Source organism: Protopterus annectens, chromosome 2.part0 (assembly GCF_019279795.1).
Source record: "Protopterus annectens isolate FY-2018-M chromosome 2.part0, PAN1.0, whole genome shotgun sequence".
Taxonomy (NCBI): Eukaryota; Metazoa; Chordata; order Ceratodontiformes; family Protopteridae; genus Protopterus; species Protopterus annectens.
In genome coordinates, this window is record NC_056728.1 from 1176880464 (window position 1) to 1176900959 (window position 20496).

Here is a 20496-nt window from a genome sequence, read left to right on the forward strand (position 1 = left end):
CATTATAGGAATGTTTTGTATTTTGAATCTTCTACATAGGTTTTCTGATAATTCTCTAGTACTTTGTGATAACCCCAAACACTCCCAGAGATAGTTGTCTCTAAATGCCCTGCATACCTGAATAAGATCTCATCTTAGATATCTATAAGAGACACTGTGCAAGTTCAGATATTTTAGTCTTTCATAATAACTTAAATTTTCACATCCATGGATGCACTTGGTATATTTCCACTGTACTCTTTCCAGTTTACTCATCATGCCTGTTTTCCTATAAGGTTTCCATATTCCATATAACAAACAATGACTTCATTTCTGATTTCCTAGACTTTATAAATTGTTTTATACAATCTATACTTCTATAACTATCATTAGCCAATTGGTTGATATGATACGAAAAACTCAAAGCTGGATCTACCCATATACCCAGGTCCTTACATGAATCTACAGTTTCAATCACTGTGTTCTCAGGTCATTATTACTAATTCTGTCTCTTCCCTGTGCTTTGATTGGATCCAGATTGCTCAGTCCTTTTTCAGTGTAATCTAATTTCAGTTTCTGCAGTTACCTGGATGTCACTAAGACAACTTATCACCCTCTTTGTGTAGCCAAACTGTTTTGCATAAGATTGTGTAACTATATCTAGAATCTGTTGTATCTGAGAATAAATGTTATAATCTACACACAGTTTATCAGTTTGTATGTCTTTACTCCTTCCACATCTTATATATCTATAAAAAGGTTTCCTATTATGCTCAATATCTTTATATACATTTTTTTTTATTTTTCTTGATCTTGTCTCACAATATGCTTAACTTGTCTGTCCAGCTTGCTTATTTCAGTTTTCAAAGTTGTAGTTCAACCTCTCTTCAATTATTTATATTTTTTGTATCTGACCTTAATCAGGCATCTTGTTCTTATGGAAAACATCCCCTTGACATTGTATGCCTAGATTCTGATGTTAAGCATTGTTCTGAGTTGTTGCACTCAAACAATTTCTCTTTCAAAACTTTCCACATTCCATCTGCAGTTTTTCCACTAAACACATAAATCCAGTTAGTTTTACATAGTGACTGTTTTGCTTCCATATAATCTGTAACTAAGCTTCTGTGCATTGGTTTAGATTTCAGTTTGGCAGTATTATCTAGCAACAAATTAAGCTTAATAACCGCATGGTCACTGCACATCAATGGTGGTAAAACTTGACTTGATGTAACAGTAATTTCTTTAGGAACACAAACAATATCTAGTATGTTCTGTTCCTTGGTAGCTTTTTTTTTTTTTTACAATCTGAAGCAATTGTTGTTCCTAAACATACATTGTGAATAATTTCCTTACTAATATTGTTGAATCAATATTATTCCTAACTGTTTCTGGTATATTTAAGTCCCCAGCTAATATTATTCTTCCCTCCTGTGTTTCATGCAAAAAATGTATGAATTCCTCTAGGTCATCTGCACTTGACATTGACACTCCAACAACTGTTATATGTTCCAGGGTTGTCTTTATCATCACAGTTACACAATCTATAGTATTGGTGTTATCACTGACCATGTAATAATCACAGGTCTCATACCTATCTTTAATCCCTGTTATAACATCTCCACCTGACTTTTTGTTGGAATGTCTGTTACAGTAAAACATTTATATCTTGACAAAACTAAAATCAAATCATTGTTCTTTAACCATGTTTCACAAACAATAGCAACATCAATCTTGTAGAAACGTAGCAGATTTTCCAATAAAAAAACTTGATTATGAATGCTCCTAGCATTAACAACCATCAGAGATGCATCAAATGGTGCTCTCTATGAAGTGTTAAATGTTTGACCTGGCAAAAATCCTTCCTAGTGTTTGTCCAATATTGTAAAATATCTGCTGCAAAAATGATCTTCCGTTATCTTGACAAATGCACTTCACCCTGTCTGAACACGTGCCCAAACCTAGGCTTGGATGCTCTACACTCTTCCATTTTTTAAAATAAAACATTTTTTCATGCAGGTATTTACCCCAAAATGTTTTCATTCACAGTGACCTGACTATCCTTTCTATACGTGATTTGTAAAAAAAATACATCCTAACACCAGTACAAGCTATACCATCTAAGTGGACTGTAAGTTCCCTACTAACAGTAAGAAAGTCCTCGTGGATGAGATCATTTGTACTGGCATGAATGAAAACAGAATCATACATCTTTACATTAAGGCATTCTGACGCTTATCTTACATCTTTGTATTTTTGCTCCTGACAAGCAAAACACTATTCGATGTTCATTATCTTCTCTGCAAATGTAAGTATCAGTTTGTCGAATAACAGAATTTTCAAATTACAAGAGTATCTTTTGTGACCAGATCTGAGGAATCTTCAACTTCTAATACAGTAATATCTGCTCTATCAATTGTTACAAAGAAATGATCTTCATCATAATTAGTCGTATTAATCACACTTTTCATTGCATTTTAAATTTGCATGCACACCATTTTCATCCAGCTGACTTTGTACACCTACAGCTTGAGCCATGTAGTCAACATCTGTCTTTGTCTTCTTTATTCTTACAGTAATATTCTTCAGGCCTTTCACATTCAACTTAGATTTTTTCCTTTTCACCTGCCCTTTGCTCTTTTTTCTACCTTTTCTTTTGGAAAAAAGTATGCCTTTTTCTGTAGACAAAAGGTTTTCTGATAGAAAAATGTTATAATTCCCTGTAATCTGTGTGTTATATAACAAAGCAGTGTCCTTTTTTAGTTGATATTGCTCTGTTTTACAGACATTTATCAGTTTCTTTTCATCCATTGTAATTTGTTGTGAACTTCTTCCATTCTTTCTTTTTGTTTCCTTCTAAACACAAGGAATCCTCAGATTGCTGAATACTTGCATCCAGATTTCCAAAGTTGTCAGGGGCATCATCTTGTTACTCAAGTACTGAATGATCTGTACAGACAATAGCCACATCATTTCCTAAATGTGTTCTGTTTGCTCTTTGCCTAACATTATTTATCTCACCAGTCCAGTCATTAATACATGTAACAGCTCTCCAAGCTATGCCGATTGCACAAGTGCAATCATCATCAGTGAGTCTAGATTTACTACTACTAATGGTAAGCAAATCATCCAACTTTTGACACGAGGAATACAGATCACCAGTGTTATTAGGTCTTAACTTTAAATGTGCATAGCATTAAATATACTGTGCAAAGTATTTATGCTTTAACAAATCATTAATGGCATACTTATTTAAGGAATCCATATTCTGCTTCAAACTAATACAAAATTGTAAAAGAAAAAAAAATCAAAATCAGTAACACCAGAATTCAAAGCGAAATCAACAATTATGAGAAAAATCACACTAGCAATGTACAGCTAAATACTAAAGTAAGTACAGTAAAGTTGTTGTTCTGACCGTACAAATTCTTAAAGTCAGACAAAAGCTGTAATTCCTTTATGTCATGCTGGTAGTTTCATTTTTTTTACAATAAATATCAGTAAATCATAAACCAAGATAGAATGGTTTAGATAAGCTCTGGATTTTCCTCTCTGCAGTCTGTGTGAAGTTATAACTGACTAGGCCCCCAGGATGGCTAAAGCTTGCATGTTTAAATCAGATCTCTTTCTAACAACCAACAGTGAAAATTAAAGATAAAACAAGTCTACAAGTTATCCTTTCCTTCCTACAAACAGTGAAAAACACTGGTAAAATAAAATAAAATAAAATATAAATTGAAATAAAACTTCTCGTACCAGTTAATTCCACAGTAAATCACAAACCAAGATAGGATTATTTAGATAAGCTCTGGATTCAGTTTGATGAATTGATTAATGGCATGAGAGTATGACATCAGGCGCACAATGATGAGCTCAAGAAGCTGCCAACTGGGCGAAGTGGGCAGGCCCAAGATAGGTAGCCTCCCATCTCATTGTCCAACCAGATGGATGAGTCGGCATGCTGTAGGTAGAAGTCAGATCTACAAACAAGCCTGAGTTGTTCTGCATGATGCAAAGTGTCATTGAGGAGAGGGCTGGCTGATAGCTTTATGACTGACTACACTCTCACATGTCCGTTTAACTCCAGTCTGGGAGACTAAGCCAGACTACCTGACAATAACACACACATACTCACATACACACAAAATATTCAAAACTGTGCTCAAATTTAATCCAGACTGTTGGGAAGATGATCTTTCAGTAGCAGTAAATACATATTTTAAAAAATGGTATGATTTGAACACCTTTAATTCCCTGCAGAGAAATAATGTAAAAAAATAATTACAGGCAACAAGAACTCCATAAGGTAAAATTAAGATATAAAAATAAAAGAGGCGCATCCGTGGAAACATGGAAAAACACTTCTAAGAACTATTATGCACTTCAAGGATAACCTACCACCAGAGGTAAACGTGATATATATTACAAGGGTTACAGAATACACAATGACAAAGTGAATGTATCAAAAGAGACTGAGAATAATTGGTTATAATTACTTTAACTACAAAAATGTAGGTACACTGAATGGACCAAGATGCATTTAAAGTTCAATTATTTTTGAGGTAGTCATTCAAATGAGTTCTAATTTTCTTGGCAGTTTTACCGTAAAGTATGATCAACTTTGATACAGAAGAAATCCATTAACGGGCAAACACAAATTTTGCAGTTTTTAAATTGTTACACTACGTAGCTTTTCTTTTCTACAATGTTATATGCTAATATTGCATTTGGAAAATCAAGTGAATTCACTGATATAACCCCAATCCGGGTGATTGTGGCCGTTCTGCAGAGAATGTGTATCAGGTGAGCTGCCAAGGGATATGGAACCTCCAAGCAATTATGCTGTTCTGCTTTGGGATATTCTTTTTCCAGCGCTCCTCATTTATTGTGCTGAAAGTCTGAGTGTGGCCTGATGAGCATTAACTTTGTTTCACTTTCAGATTTTACAACAGCAAAACTCAGTTTGTGGTTTCTGTGTTGAAGGTAATTAAAACCTTCTCAACTGTATAGAATTTTGCAGACTTTCAAATATTTTGCCTCATATTTTTGTTCTGCTTCTCATAAAATTTATGGTTTTCTGGCAAATCATTGTGGATAGAAGTCACTAAATAATGACAAGCTGTGTAGTTTCAGACTTCATAGCTTTCAGAAAATGCATGTTAATGCTAAAACTGTAATTCAACCAACATTCTAAGCTTATTACAGCAATATTTAAAATCTTTCTCTGATTTTTATGCCTTTGTTACTCCTTATTTTTCACTCTATTCAAGATTCTTGCACTAAGAGATTGAGTGGTATGCATAGCATTTTCAGGTTGGTACTTATCCTTTGCTATGACTTACTCATTTACTTAAATTAGTAACCAGTTCCAGGAGTGAAAGGATAGCTATGTTTTACTTGGTTTGATTTGAGACAGTCTCAAATTTCCTTATGTTAAGGACATTAATCAGCATTACATGCACAGAGCAGGTGAAATTATAGGAATATAATATTTCATCCAAACACAGTTCTACGATGCAGTCTTTTCACATACTGCAATCCTGCTAGCCATAACACACATTGCAGTCAGCATCACTCCATAAACAACATTTAGAAGTTATATTTATAATAGGACTTACCAAGTTCCATAGTCTTATTGCTATGCAATCTCAAATGCTGATCTGTTATATAAAATCAAAACTTTTAAAAATACACCATTAAGGTTTATCAATTGTTATTGAAAATAAACGTTTAGAAAAAAAATAGAATAAAAAACAAGAACAGAAATAGAATTCTTTTGATGCAGGATTGCATTAAGCAAAAGACAAAGGGTCTGATTTCAAAAGAGTTGCTCTCAGTCCATGGCCATTTACATTGAGAGCAGGCTGAGAGCAGGTCTTTGGAATCTGGTCTGTATAGTAAGCCTGCTTATCAATAGACTTTACACCAAAGTAAGTCTCCTACACTAAAAGCAAGTCTTTTGGAATCAGGGCAGACATACATACACTAAGAACAACTCTTTTGGAAGCTGGCCCAAAGTGTTGCCTATCATATAAGGGAAGTAAGCTGTTATGAAAAAGACACCAGCAAGTCTTTACTCTAAGACATAAACTGATGTGTGACACAGGATGGGGGTACATCTATTATAATTAGTGAGGGGCTGTTAAAGAGATGAAACCATAAAACCCCACTGAGATGATATTTCTAGGTGCTATGTTATGAAAAAAGTTATACATTACAAGTAAATGTGTAACTCTGTACTGTTTCTTATAACTGACAAAAAGTGGATACCTTTAGACTTATATAAAAATGTTATTACTATCATTACCTCTTTTGAAGGGACTCGGGATCCCTGCCTCTTGTTCCACCATGTCTCAACCATTGCAATGAAACATGAGAGGACGATGCCAGCCGCCAGGATACAGAAAACTCCAGCAAAGCTCTTTATGTCCAGGGCACTGCCTCCTTGTTTTGTGCTCACAGGTGAATATAGGTCACACTGTCCAGTCTTTGGCCACCACTTATGTTTCAGGATGTCCATATCTCCATTCTGCTGTAATTCCAGGATCCTAGGTAAAAGCAGAAGAAAAAGTACTTTTAAAATAACCAACCAGTAACTTCACTGAGGTAACTTAAAATGGAATCACCAGCAAAAATGATTTATTGTGAGTCTAACAAACTGGAACATGTTTATGCTTTGCATACTATAATAAGCTGAAGTATGTGGTATTTATAACAGTATTATTGTTGCAGAATGATTTTTTTCTAGTTTTGAATCCAAGACTTCCACTTATGCTAATGCATATGCACCTACAAAAATGTTGTCATTAACAGTAAGATCAGCCAAACATCATAAACTATTTATCAATAAAGTCTGCCCCATAATATTCATCCATTGTTTATCAAATCTCTGAATATCAAAACTTGAGATTGTCCAAATGTTTCTATTATAAATAGTGTCACTAACGTAACACATTTTTCAGGGAAGATTGCTCATAAGACATTAATTCTGCACTACTGTACAACTTCTAGAGGTTAGCTGGGAAGTCAAAATATACATTATAGTGGACTGCAATGGATTAATTCCTGGATTTTTAGGCAACTGCTGGATACAATTAACTATTCTTGCTATATGTCATGTGTTTTTATGTTCCCCACTAAAGTAGAGCAATGTATAATATCAAATGCATTCTGTATAATTTTTCTTGTTAAGGAGAAGAAGAAAACATGCACAGACAGCTATAAATATCTTAACTGAGCGACAGTCTTTCAGCCTTTGTAATAAAGGAGAAATCATTATCTATACCTGATACAATGGGTTACAAAAACTTTACTCACATAGCTTTATTTAATGGTACCTCTGTCACACAGTCATCTAATTATTTCAGAGAATATCTTTATATAAGTTTACAAATACAGTACATTTCATACACCTGAAGTTGTAGAAGGCATTTTAGTTGAACAACAACAGAAGCATCATAATCAAGTTAATATCTGGGTAGAGGTAAGATTCCATTTTATACAGGATGTCTTATATTAGCTAGAGAAGTCTGAGACATTTCCTGCTAGAAATGTTTGAACTATTTAGTTGCAACAGGTGAGGCCCTTGAAGAGTTATTTCTATCATCCTACTACTCATCAAACACATGTCTAGCCAGACCTAAAAACATTGAAATCAGAATCTGTATACAAAGGAGACAAAACTAGCAGTGGCCATTGATGGCATCACCAATTGTACCACCTTCAGCGGGTCTTGGGACTACTTACAATTAGACCACAGACAATCTTACCAACATAAACACTATCGTGTGTAGCACTATGCATTGTAAGGTGTTGACCAATAACTGCATGACACCTATTCCAATACCTACCTTTGGAGACTGCCCCTGAAGAAGGATGCCTGACATAAAAAGATTAAAAAAAAAAAAAAAAATATATATATATATATATATATATATATATATATATATACACATATATATATATATATATATATATATATATATATATATATATAGAAGACTATAGTATGTAGTTCACAAAGAAGGTTTCCGATGTATATGCAAGGAAGGATCTATTATAGTTGAATAGTCCAACAGGAAAAGTATAAAACTAATGTCTTTCAGCTTTTCCCGGTTAGGGGTCTCCACAGTAGAACTCTGGTCCGCTAATGATTGGCAATGAATTTTTATGGTGCTGAGGTGCCAAAATTAGTTGTTGTTTTTTAAAATGGATTTTCTGATGTGCTGACTTAATTAAATGTGTAGATGCTTTCTAGCATAACTGCTCATAAACCTTAGGATTCTCTGCATATCTGCAATGCACACTGCAGCACTAAACATCTAATATATCTAGGAAATCAGGCCTAAAACATTCTTTAAAAAAGTACTTATTATCATCCTTCGCCACTAAGAAGGCAGCATGGCAAGGGATTTTAGCTCTCAAAAAATTATACTGCCTTATGAACTTGATCTTGTGACATGTAGTATTCCTGCTTTTGTACAGCACTGTATTACTGTTGCTGGAATCACTGGCAAAATCAGTAAATGTTAGTACAAGTAACACTTTTACTCGTTTGTAAGCAGATTTCCAACTTGGATTGGCAACAGGAGCTGTATCCAGGTACTACACACAATTTGGTAAGTATTGAGCCATATGTAACATACTATTTCCCCTTGTTTGCCTTTCCAGTGAATAATTGGTTTTCCGAATTGTAAGAGACCAGCACCATTTCAAGAGTCTGTTGTAGTACCTATTTTCCCCTGCCCCTTCTCTGACTGACCAGTTGGAATGCTAGCTGCTACCTCTAGGGAGTGCAAGTGTCATCTTAGAATGCAGGTAGTGAAAAACCTATTCTTTTATCTGGCCTGAGGTCCTGACATTTAATGTGTCCACACACTTACATGCAAGCAGATAAATATGCACATATCAAAATGGCACACCATCCATGACAGAAGCAGTGTATGTAACAAGACACACTGCACAAGAGCTTTGATGGTGCTTCTTTTATTACTGCTTACTGTGAATATATACATAATAAATGTTGATGAGTCTGGTAGAAATGTGCAGCAGCAACCTATATTCAAAAAGTAGTGAAAAGTTAGTAAAGAAAGTGGAAGAAAACATAGTATCCATCAAGCAAAAAGAAAAGTTATGCTGATAAAGTGACATACATTGTGAATGCAAGAGGCAAAAGGCTGCTAAAATGGCCTAATAGTGACTGTGCTCAACATAAAAAACCTTCAAAAATGTTTACCTCATGAAATAGCTTATAAAGTGAAATGCTGGGGAGAGGCAAACAACTAACTTGCCAAATATACAGTATAGTTTCTGAATAACATTATGCATGGATTTTACAAAGTTATTAACTAAAGCAAAGAAACTTTTACAAATTATTTCATCAGTTAGGGTACAGTAAATTTATGTTTATTAAATGAGATTTGCCCATTAACTTAAATTTTTAATCCAACATATAATGATCTTTAAGTTTTAATCATAAAAGGGAAAGAAAAACATGCCAAGCATGTTTAGTAATATTTGATTCTTCAGGTCATCTGCAGAAATGGCCAATACCATACAGGCTTTTCATGACAGCCCAGATTCTGAAGATCCTTGGAGCCATAGACTTCAGATATTTTGCTACCAAGACCCTGTCTGCATTACAGGATCTGTGATACATCAACAGGAAGGGCTACCGCTCCTTGAGCTACCAGGTGGTCTGCAATATCCAGGGCATTATTGAAAGTGTGTGTGTGTGTGTGTGTGTGTGTGTGTGTGTGTGTGTGTGTGTGCGTGCACTATGCAGGAGGCAGCTCACATGATTCACATTTAGCATACATCTGACCTGTACAAACAGTTCCTATGGGGGGTTTCCCATAAGGTCACCTGCTTGGTAGGTGCATGGAAGTGCTACAGAATCCTGAAAGCCCAACATCCTGAAGACCAAAATCCTGAGACCAAAATTCTGAAAACTCAAAATCCTGAAACACACTGGATACAAGCACTTACTATATTCCAGCACAAGTACATACAGAAACATATTACCCTTCAACTATACACAGTGGGGCAAGCCCCCCTGCACCCCCTGCTACTTAAATATAATAACTCTGAGACTGCACTTCAGTACACTAAGTGCAATCTCAGAGTTGATATATTTAAGTAGCAGGGGGTATGGGGGGGGTGCATGGGGGCTTGTCCTCCCTGCTTATACTTAGAGAAGAGTAATATGGCTTGTGTTTTATTTGCTCTGTATGTACTTGTGCTGGAATATAGTAAGTGTTGGTATGCTGTGTGTTTTCAGGATTTTGAGTTTTCAGGATTTTGGTCTCAGGATTTTGGTCTTCAGGGTTTTGGGCTTTCAGGAGTCTGTAGCGCTCCCAGGTGCATACACATTTGCTAGGTAGACAGGTCTATACACATGGGTAATATGCAAGCAGGGAGTAGACCAAGTGTGATATGTTGTGTGTTGTGTGCTTCAGGGGATGCCAAACATATTCTAGCCCCCTTGTTGATGACCTTTATATGTAACCCACAGATTAAAAACACAGCCAATGCAAAGTATAGTATAGAATATATTCAGATTACTGAAGTGATGGTTACAATGTCTAGACAGATTAGATAGTCTACTACAATGCAATACAGATGTCTGTAGAAAAATATCTGTAATGTTTGCTTTGATAAACAACATGTCATTGTGCAAACAACTAGGGCAGCAGGGGAACATCTTGGTAGGGCCTGCTATAGCAATTGTACCTTAACTGAGGCAGTGGAAGGCAGAAAGCACTGGAACATAAGTGAAAATGTAGCATGCAGTCCATACCTACTGGCTATGCCACAGACAACAAAGAATAAAATAGTATGTGCAGTATCAGTCTAGGATATGCATGGCAGTGCATGGACTGACCACTCTAAGCATCAAGTCTAACTATAAAACATGGTTGGGGAGATGCATAATTTTGACACTGCTTCTGGTGTTTGTTTTTGTCAGTTGTTCTTTTGTTGTGCATAGTCATCTAATAACAACAAAACAGCATTCAGCCCTGAACCTCAAATCAATGGATCTGGTCATAGATTCTAAAGTTCTAACCACAAGAATCTTAACCTATCACTGACAAAGCATTCTTTGATCTTAAATGCAGGTGATAAATATTCATGACAGAGAACCTAGCCACTGCCTTCAAATTGACCATCCTTGTTTAAGATGAACAAAATGACAAATTTACTAAGCTGTGTTAAATATATGGGTAAGATGTTCAGACTAATTGTACAATCATTGATTTTTAATTTTTTTTTTTTTGTTTTGTTTCTGAGCATGTATTCTCGGTAGCATTCTGGAAAAGCTATATTTCTATTTACTCATTAGATGTCTGCATAGCAAGTCAACCATGATAATTAATGCTGTTTGCTTGGCAATAAACGTCACATATAAATTAGTTCCTTAATTATGAATATTAGAAGTTATCTTTGCAGAATTTGCCCTGCAGGCCAGAAAAAAAAAAAGACCACAATAGCTCAGACAACCAGGGATCTTACTTTTATGTAGACGTTATCTGTAATAGACAAGTATATGTGACTAGTATACAAAATATTGAAGAGGCACACTTTGGTGATATTATTATTTTGTTTTTGAAAGTTTGCAAGCAATATAAGAAATTCTTTAAGAGCTAATTTGATGAAATCAAAAGTTTTCATTTTGTCATTTCAGTTCTGAACTGACTGGTTATTGCAGGCAAGTTATGAACTTGCTCTAACTACTTAAATGTCTGTCTTCCACACACAAGGCCATTTATTTCAGATGAGCCACTCATAATATCTTCTGCCTCTTCCATTTAACACTGAAAAGAAGCATTTCCCTTCTTTCTCAGCCTGTCGATATTTGATAAAGCCCTTCAGGCCTTCGTCTTCATACAGTTGGCACCTGCTGTGGTACTTGCTTGTATTCTACCTTCTGATACTATCAGGTCAGGGACAGATTATGTAGTTGTATACAAACCGAATAGCACAAAGCCATACAATAGTGTGTCAGCTATAAGAGTTTGAAGATTTTAAAATGGCTTAGCAGTTCATGGGCCATTACTGTGTTTCTAGTTGGAGTCAGATCATAGCACCTAAATGTTAATGGGATAAAAATGGAAACACAAGCAATTCAGACAGGATTAACAGCTGATATAGAATGTAAGCATTTTAAGAGCAAAGCTTTTACTGCTTTTTAAATTGCTTTAGTGCATGAAGAATTAACTGCTCATTTAACAAGATCCCTCATTTATGAAGTTTAATTTACAACTGTGAAGACGGAAATGACAATTGACAGAGTGAGATTTGTCCGTGCAACTATATAAATCACAAGATCCCACTCTATAAGGACATTAAAATTGAAACCTAATTTAAAAGAAGCATAGTTAACTGCCTAAAAAGCTAAAAAGCATCTACAAAAAAGCATCATACAAATACATTTAGGCAATGCATTAAAGCAATGTTTAACTATTTGATCAATTCAAGGGACATAATATAGGATACAGTAAATCCAAGTGGTGAATAACTTCAAAGCTAACATAATAATTAACCAAATACTTTGTGCAGGTATATTATTTCTTTAAGCTGTCCACCCAAGATGTGGTATTTACTCTAAATGTTTTCACCGGTGATATAATTCAGTTTTCACTGAAAGGCATGATTTCCACTATAGTATTAGAGCTACAACAGTCTAACCATTAGCTTGCAGTTCTGTTATTTACATCACAGTTGACACCATACAGCTATAATAGTCAAACATTAAGCAACAATATCATGTTTCTGATGCAAAAAATCTAACTTGCATTATTATGGTACAACAGGTAGCACAATCACCTTTGTTGTAGAAGACTGTAGGTTCTTTTCCTGACACTGTAGTGCAGCATAAGGGGGATGCTGCCCTCCTGAGCATGTCATCCTCCAGATGAGATGTTAAATGGAGGTCCCATCTACATGAGTTGGTGGTAGCTCAGGTTGATGTAAAAGATCCCACAGCACTTAAGAAAAGCAGTGCAGATCTTTTATTTACGCATTTACAAAATCTATTTATTTTCAGATACACATATACATGCATTTCTATTTAACTATTTTTATCATTTTTCTTATAACAACGTCATTATTATTCAGATGTGTACCTGTCTCAGTCAGGGCAAAGTGCTGGTACCATGAACCAGTGTTGAACCCTCTCATTTCCTCAAGTGAAGAGCAAAAAAAAAATTAAAAAACACATTATTGTTTTAACCAGTCACTACATTGTAATGATTGGCTTATTATAGATCAATGTCTCTCTCAACTCTTTCACTGGAAAGCAAAAAAAAAAAAAAAGTACTACCAATCAGGTGGCCAGATGCACACATGTTCAACACTGGTTCATGCCTTGCCAATCAGGTTCCATTTCTGTGCCCTGCCTGCAGCCCTCCTTCCATTTTATTAAAAAAAAAAAATCTTGTTAAAAACCATAGCAAACTGCTTCCTACAAATGTAGAAAGCAGTTGCTACATTTTATAACCTGCCTGCACTGAGCACTAGGCACTCATGTTTTAATAACAAAAAAAAATATTCTAAAATTTGTAGCAAACTGTTTGTTACAAATATAGCAAACACTTGCTACAGTTTACACCCTGCCTGTAGTGAGCACTAGGCTTTCAGGATTTAGTTAACAAAAACAAAAGTGTTGTTTTTTTAACTTTTATATTGTACCTAACTGCTTACTACAATGCAGCAAACAGTTGCTACAGTTTAGACCATGCAGAGAGCACTAAAGCACTCTTGTTTGACCTCATATGAAATATTGGGTTTTAAAAGTAGGTATTGCATTAAAGATTGAGATTGGATGATTGAGCATCCCCCAATAATTTGAGCCCAGGACAGTTGCCCCTCTTAACTACTCCAGCTATGCTTTTATTATTATTCTTTCATAAATTACCTCCACTCCTACTACAGCCATAATCTGACTTTTTATAATATATATCTGCCAAAATCCATTTCCCATTAAACAAAATTTCATTCAGTTTGTAATTCCAAATAACCCATATTACATAAAATAAATTATCTACCCTTCTCACGTATCCTTTCATCCTATTCTTATAATGTCCATATGTAATCATATTCTTATCTATATAGTTTATGCCATTAATATTCTCAAAAGAAAATTTTCTACACACATCATTCTTTTGCATTTCAGAAAAAAATGCTCTGTTGTCTCTTCCTTCCCACAAAATAAACAAACTTTCAGTTTTCTTTTTATGTGACATTTTCCCTTTTACTTGTAACTTCTTTATTACCAGTCTTTATTGGAAATCCTAAAACTCTACTATCTTGGTATTCCTCTTTTTCCTTAGTTTAATTACTTTAAGAACTTCTTCTGGTACATTTTCCAAGGGACTTAGATTCTAATATCTTTTCATCATAGAATTATAACAGATCCTTCTAGCTTTCACTACATCATCAATTTTTATTATCCATGTTAATATTTTTCTTGGTAATCTTTAATTTCTTTGTTTACGTATTCTTTTTATCTTTTTCATGTTCTCGTTATCTCCCATATTTTTGCACTTATATTTAAACAATCTCACCATAAAACTCTCATTCACTTCTTTCAGAGCTACAACTATGTCATCTGCATATATCAAACCTACTGGAATCACCACTTCCTTTTGCATCACATATGTAGCATCTTTTATGTTATAAGCCTCTTCGCTCACTATTGCATTCATTACCAGTGCAAACAATATTCCACTCATGGGACATCCTTGTCTTATACTATACTTCATCCATATTTCTTTACTCAGCTATCCATTCCCTAACACTGCCACTCTATTATTTTCATGTGCATATACATTCTCCTAATTTTACTATCTATCCCATACTTCTCCATAATATTCCACATAAAGTAGTACTAGGCTAACTGCCCTTGTGAGCCATTTTAAGCCTAGCCAATTATCCCTTGTGAGACTCAAACCCTGCACCTTGTGTTTGTAAGGCAAACACCTTAACCATTAGGCCACCCTCCCCCTTGGTGTTAAATGCCTTGTTACCATAAGTTTCACATCCTCTCATTTACTCATCATTTACTCATAATATCATCCACAATTTGTCTCCCAATTTTATATTATATATACTTCCATTTTATACTATATATGCTTTCTTCCATATTATCCCACATCCTTCCTTCCATTCTCATCTGTATTATTCTCATCAGAAGTGCAGCTGGTTCAATTAGTGCCCTGGGATATTGTTATGAACCAGCACCCCATCCCCTCAGCTCTTCAAGTGAAGAACAAACAAAATGCACTTCACTATAATTAACAGTAAGTGATTGACTTATTACAGTTAGATTTACAGATCTGCCCAGCAAAATGAAGAAGAAGAAAAAACAGACATTCTTTCTACTGACACACCAACCAGGTGGCTAGATGATGACATGCCCCCCCTAGCCCCAGCCATTCATGTCCTATTTCTATGTCCTGCCCCAAACCTCAGTTAACATATTTTATTTGAAAAAAAAAAGAAAAAATAAACAAAAAAGTATTTCTTCTTTTAAACTGTAGCCAAATGTTTCTCAGTTTTTTTTTTTGCTCTTAAACTGTAGCAAACTGACTGCTACAATGTGGCAAGCAGTTCCTACAGTTTATACCACACACAGAGTGCTACAGCATTTAGGTTTGATTGTAAATGCAATGCTGGCTTTTAAAACTCAGTATTACATTAAATTGTAATTAGGATAGACTGATCATGCCCCCCAACACTTTGGCCCAGGGCTTTTACCCCTCTCGTCCCACTGTAGCTACACTATTGATTCTCATACAAATGTTATAATCTGTGTTAGTTTTTGTGATGGGTCCCCAATTTTTTTGTTCATTCTTTTCATCTTTCTTCCATATATATTTTAATATCCCACTCCATAACACTTCATAAATAAACCATTCCTTCATCTATTCATTCAGTACATTTACAAAATAGTTGCTTTGCCAGTTCATTAATTTCTTGCACATTCAATACCCTATACCTGAATCAATGTTTATTTTCCTAAGTTCTTAATACAATTCAATAATAATAATTTATTTTCCAAATTCTCTCTCAACTCTCTTTTTTTTTTTGCATTTGACTCTTTCTTACTTTACACCTTTTTACTTTTATTCATATTTTCCACACAGTGTACTACAATGCTCATAATTTGTTCTTTTGTTCTCTTTACCTTTGCTTTTACATTTTTCATTTCTCTTATTATGCAAATACCATTCTTTACTATTTTACCCAGATATACAAATGCATCCTCCCTTCCCTCTTGTAAATAACATCTCTGCCTAAACAGTAATGCCTTAATGTTTTCTTGATTTCTTTTATATATGTTTTTTTTCATATCAAAATAATCTCTTGTATTATTCTCTAAATTTTCTAACATTTCTGTAAATGTTCCCTACTTCAGCTTCTCTTCCTTTCTTACATCATCCTGCCATTGAGAAAACACTTTTGAAACTTCTTTTTAAATTCATTTCACCACTCAGCTCAGTTTTTGTAGAAAACCTTCATGGTTATATGTTCCATACATAACTGCAATATTTTCCACTCTCCAATTTCATCCCATAATTTCTCATTTATTCTTTTTATCCTCTTTCTTATTTTAATATAGCCCTTTTCTTCCATCACCTCCATCCAAATTGCTAAATGGTCTGAATTGCATCACCATTTGCTATCCCTCAAGCAAGGGAGCCCGCAGGATTTTTTGCAGGGGGGTGCAAACCCAGAGCCCCACCCACATAGCTCACCCCGCCCCCTGCCAACACAGCCCCGCCCAAGTCCACCCACCCCAAGCCCCGCCCACACAGCTATTCCAGTGTCCCATTACTTGGCTATTTCTCCCCAATTACTGTAGACACTGTTCAAATTTGGGTGCATACTGTTTTATGCTTTAGTTCTACAATGATTACAGGCAGTTGGATTTAATTTACAACTTTTATTTCAAACATTATAGCCCAAACACTGAGACATTTACTAAACCTAAACAAAGCAATAGTCTTACAATGAAAACAGACTTGGCATTAAAGCTTCTCTACTTTTGAAACTCACATTCAATGAAACAGCATTGAAACCCACATTCAAAGAAAATGCATCTGGCCAGTGGCAGGTTATTTACCTTTGAACTGTTTTCAAGCAATAGGCTCCTTGCACACCGTTAGGGCCATGCAAAAGTTATTTGATTTACCTGATTGTATTAATTATAATATATAATTGAATTATATCCCTTGTATTATACAGCAGCACTTGTTTGAGTGTCTCTGCTGAAGTAAAAGTAATCTGAATAATTCCACATTAAAGATATCTGAAACTAATGAAGATGTTGTTGCTAGAAAACAACTGTATATTTCAGTGTTTCATCTACAAATTCAGTGCCTGCTGCGTCAAAGAATAAATTGCCTATGTTAAATTAAAAATGGTAAGCTGGTATATTGCAATAGAAAATGGATGACAAACTGAAAAACAGGTTCATAGTTATTAGGCATCTCATCCAAAGGAGGACATCCTGAGGACTGCAGCATACAAATGTATATGCTGTAGGAATAGAACCTCAAGCCTTTACATTAAGATGCAAGTATTCTACTTGTGGTGCTACTAACATAGCTTTAAAACTTTATACCACAACAGAGATACCATTTGCTAAACAAAACAGTTGCACATTGTAAATAGACTTGGCATGAGCAGCAGTGAACTTAGCTTCCCTTAAAACTCACAGTTCCTTGAAAATGCACTTGAAAATTCCACCTGCTAACTCTAACTTGGGCATTTCACTTTCTCTCTCACAAACATACCACACCCCTCAAGGCCTCAACCTTAGTGCAAGAAATCTGGATAAAGCCTAAAATAAATAGGGATAGATTATAAATATGGCTCTCAGAAACTTAGAAAATTGCAAGAGTAACAGGATTTGTGTTAGTATGCATTTTTCTAAATGACATGACATCTAAAACTGAAATGTCTCATTTAGCAACTTCAATCCTTTTTAGGAGGAATATGGGGCAAAAATCTGGGCAGCTGAGGGGTATGCTACCTCCCTCTTATACACACACCAAATAATTCTGGTCAGACTTGAATTAGTTCTGGGAAGGTTGCACTGAATGGCACAGTGCTTGAGCTGAAGTGGGTGAAATCCTGGTAGCCAGTGATAACTGATCTGCAGCTCAGCAATGTGGAGCATTAAAGCATTTTTAGCAGAGCATTGTTTCATCACTACCTATTGTGTTTGCACATAAGCTGTAGTTATTTTAAACATTTGCCTTTTTTGATTACTACAGAGTACATTTACCACCAGAGCTATTGTGTTTTGACTTCAGTGTGGAGCTAGTTGTTGCAGGGCTTGGCTTTTAAGTAAGGTAGCAATGCTTATTTACCATATACCATTAAAGCCACCCAACTACAAGTGTACTAACACACAGACACTGCTATAAGACACTGGTCTGCAATAAAATGTAATGAGCTTCTGAAAATACTGTAATCCTGTCCTTTTATTACAATGAATATAAAATACTTGAAATAAGGTAAAAAGCTCATAATCTTGACCGACAAAACTACTTTTCCACACTTCAAAACAATAATAAAATCAAACCCTCAGAAATTTTGGAAAGGTATCTCTACTCTACTTAACCTCAGCAAACCAGATACCCCTACCCCAGACCCAAACGCTCCTGACCAAGACTTGGCTACCCAATTTAACTCTTTTCATTGAATCCATTTCCAAATTAACGTCATCTTTCTCTAACACCACTACATTCTCCAAAACTCCCTTACCATCCCCAACCATCTCTCTACCCTACTCTGCTACTACTTCCTCATTCCCATCTACTAACTCCCATCCCTCCACTCCTCCTACTCCTACTACTTCATCAGCTTCATCTGGCCCTAATTCTCCCTCTTCACACTCCCTTTTTCTCATTTAAACCTATACCCACTTCTACTATAAAGAAACTCCTTATGAAACTGAAGCTATGCACCAATGCTCCTGATAACATCCCTTCTTACTTTCTTAGCAAAGCTGCTGAAGCAATCGCTTACCCCATTAGCATTTTAATCAACCGCTCTATCCAAGAATGTATAGTACCCCAAGTCTGGAAAAGGGCCTTTATCATACCTCTACATAAAGGTGGCAACAACAACGTTACTAATTTCCGCCCCATCGCTATTCTGTCCCCCATCTCTAAACTCCTAGAAAAGTGTATCCAACTACAACTCCTTCCACATCTCTTAGATAATCACCTACTAACTCCCACACATGGATTCAGACCACATCATAGCACTATGACCACCCTCCTCTCCTTCCTTGAAACTGTAAATAAAGCCCGCGACTCTGGCCAAATTGTTTCTACCCTACTACTCGACCTCTGACACTCTCTCACAGCCTGCTACTAACTAAACTTTCTAAACTTAACCTATCTCCCTCCTCCTTGAACTGGTTCTCCAGCTACTTATCTAACAGATCTCAAGCAGTTAAATGGAAAAAGGCCACCTCCTCATTTCTAAATACTCCTACTGGGGTACCCCAGGGCTCTATACTGAGTCCCCTTCTCTTCAATATATTTATAAATGATTTCTGCAACTCTATCCCATTCTCAGACATCATCCACTGTTCAAATCTCTCAGTGTGCATATTGTTTTATGCTTTACTTCTACAATGATTACAGATATTTGGATTTCATTTACAACTTTTATTTCAAATTTTATAGCACAAACACTGATAGACATTTACTAAACCTAAACAAAGCAATAGTTTTACAATGAAAACTGACTTAGCATTAAAACTTTTCTACCTTTGAAACCCACATTCACTGAAACAGCATTGAAAGCCACATTCAAAGAAAATTCATCTGGCCAGTGGCGTGGTAAGTTTACCTTTGGGCTGTTTTCAAATCATAAGGTCCTTGCACACATTTTTAGACCCATGCAAAAGTTCTTTGATTCACCTTCCTGACTATTAATTATACTATATAATGATTGAATTATATCCCTTGTATAATACAGCACCACTTGTTAGAGTGTGTTTTAAATTTATAGTTCTGAACATTTTTCCTTTAAGCAATGAAACAAATCATATGAACTAATAATGACAACCTGCCCAATTCAGAACATTTCAACCATAAAGGGCCACTCAAACTTGTCATACAATCCACCAATATCAATCAAGATGGAGAATCTCTGCAGAAGTAAAAGTCATCTGAATAATTCCACATTAAAGAAATCTGAAACCAATGAAGATGCTGTTGCTAGAAAACAACTTTATATTTCAATGTTTCATTTATAAAATCAGTGCCTGTTGCCCTTGAAGAATAAATTGCCTGTGCTACATTAAAATAAATGGTAAGCAGGTAAATTGCAATAGGGAATGCGTGGCAAGATGAAAACCAGGTTCATAGTTATTAGGTGTCTCATCCAAAGGAGAACATACTAAGGACTGCACTTGTTAGAGTGTGTTTTAAAATTTATATTTTTGAACATTTTTCTAGTAAGCAGTGAAACAAAACATATGAACCAGTAATG

General features: G+C 35.4%; 1 protein-coding gene across 1 annotated transcript in view; it reads right to left on the bottom strand.

Moving 5' to 3' along the window:
- GRID2 (glutamate ionotropic receptor delta type subunit 2) overlaps nucleotides 1–20496 on the bottom strand; it is a 4699489-nt gene that overhangs the window by 49110 nt on the left and 4629883 nt on the right. The window contains exon 15 of the mRNA XM_044061387.1: nucleotides 6287–6527. Within this exon, the coding sequence (XP_043917322.1) occupies nucleotides 6287–6527 (241 nt within the window). The remainder of the gene's footprint in view (nucleotides 1–6286; nucleotides 6528–20496) is intronic.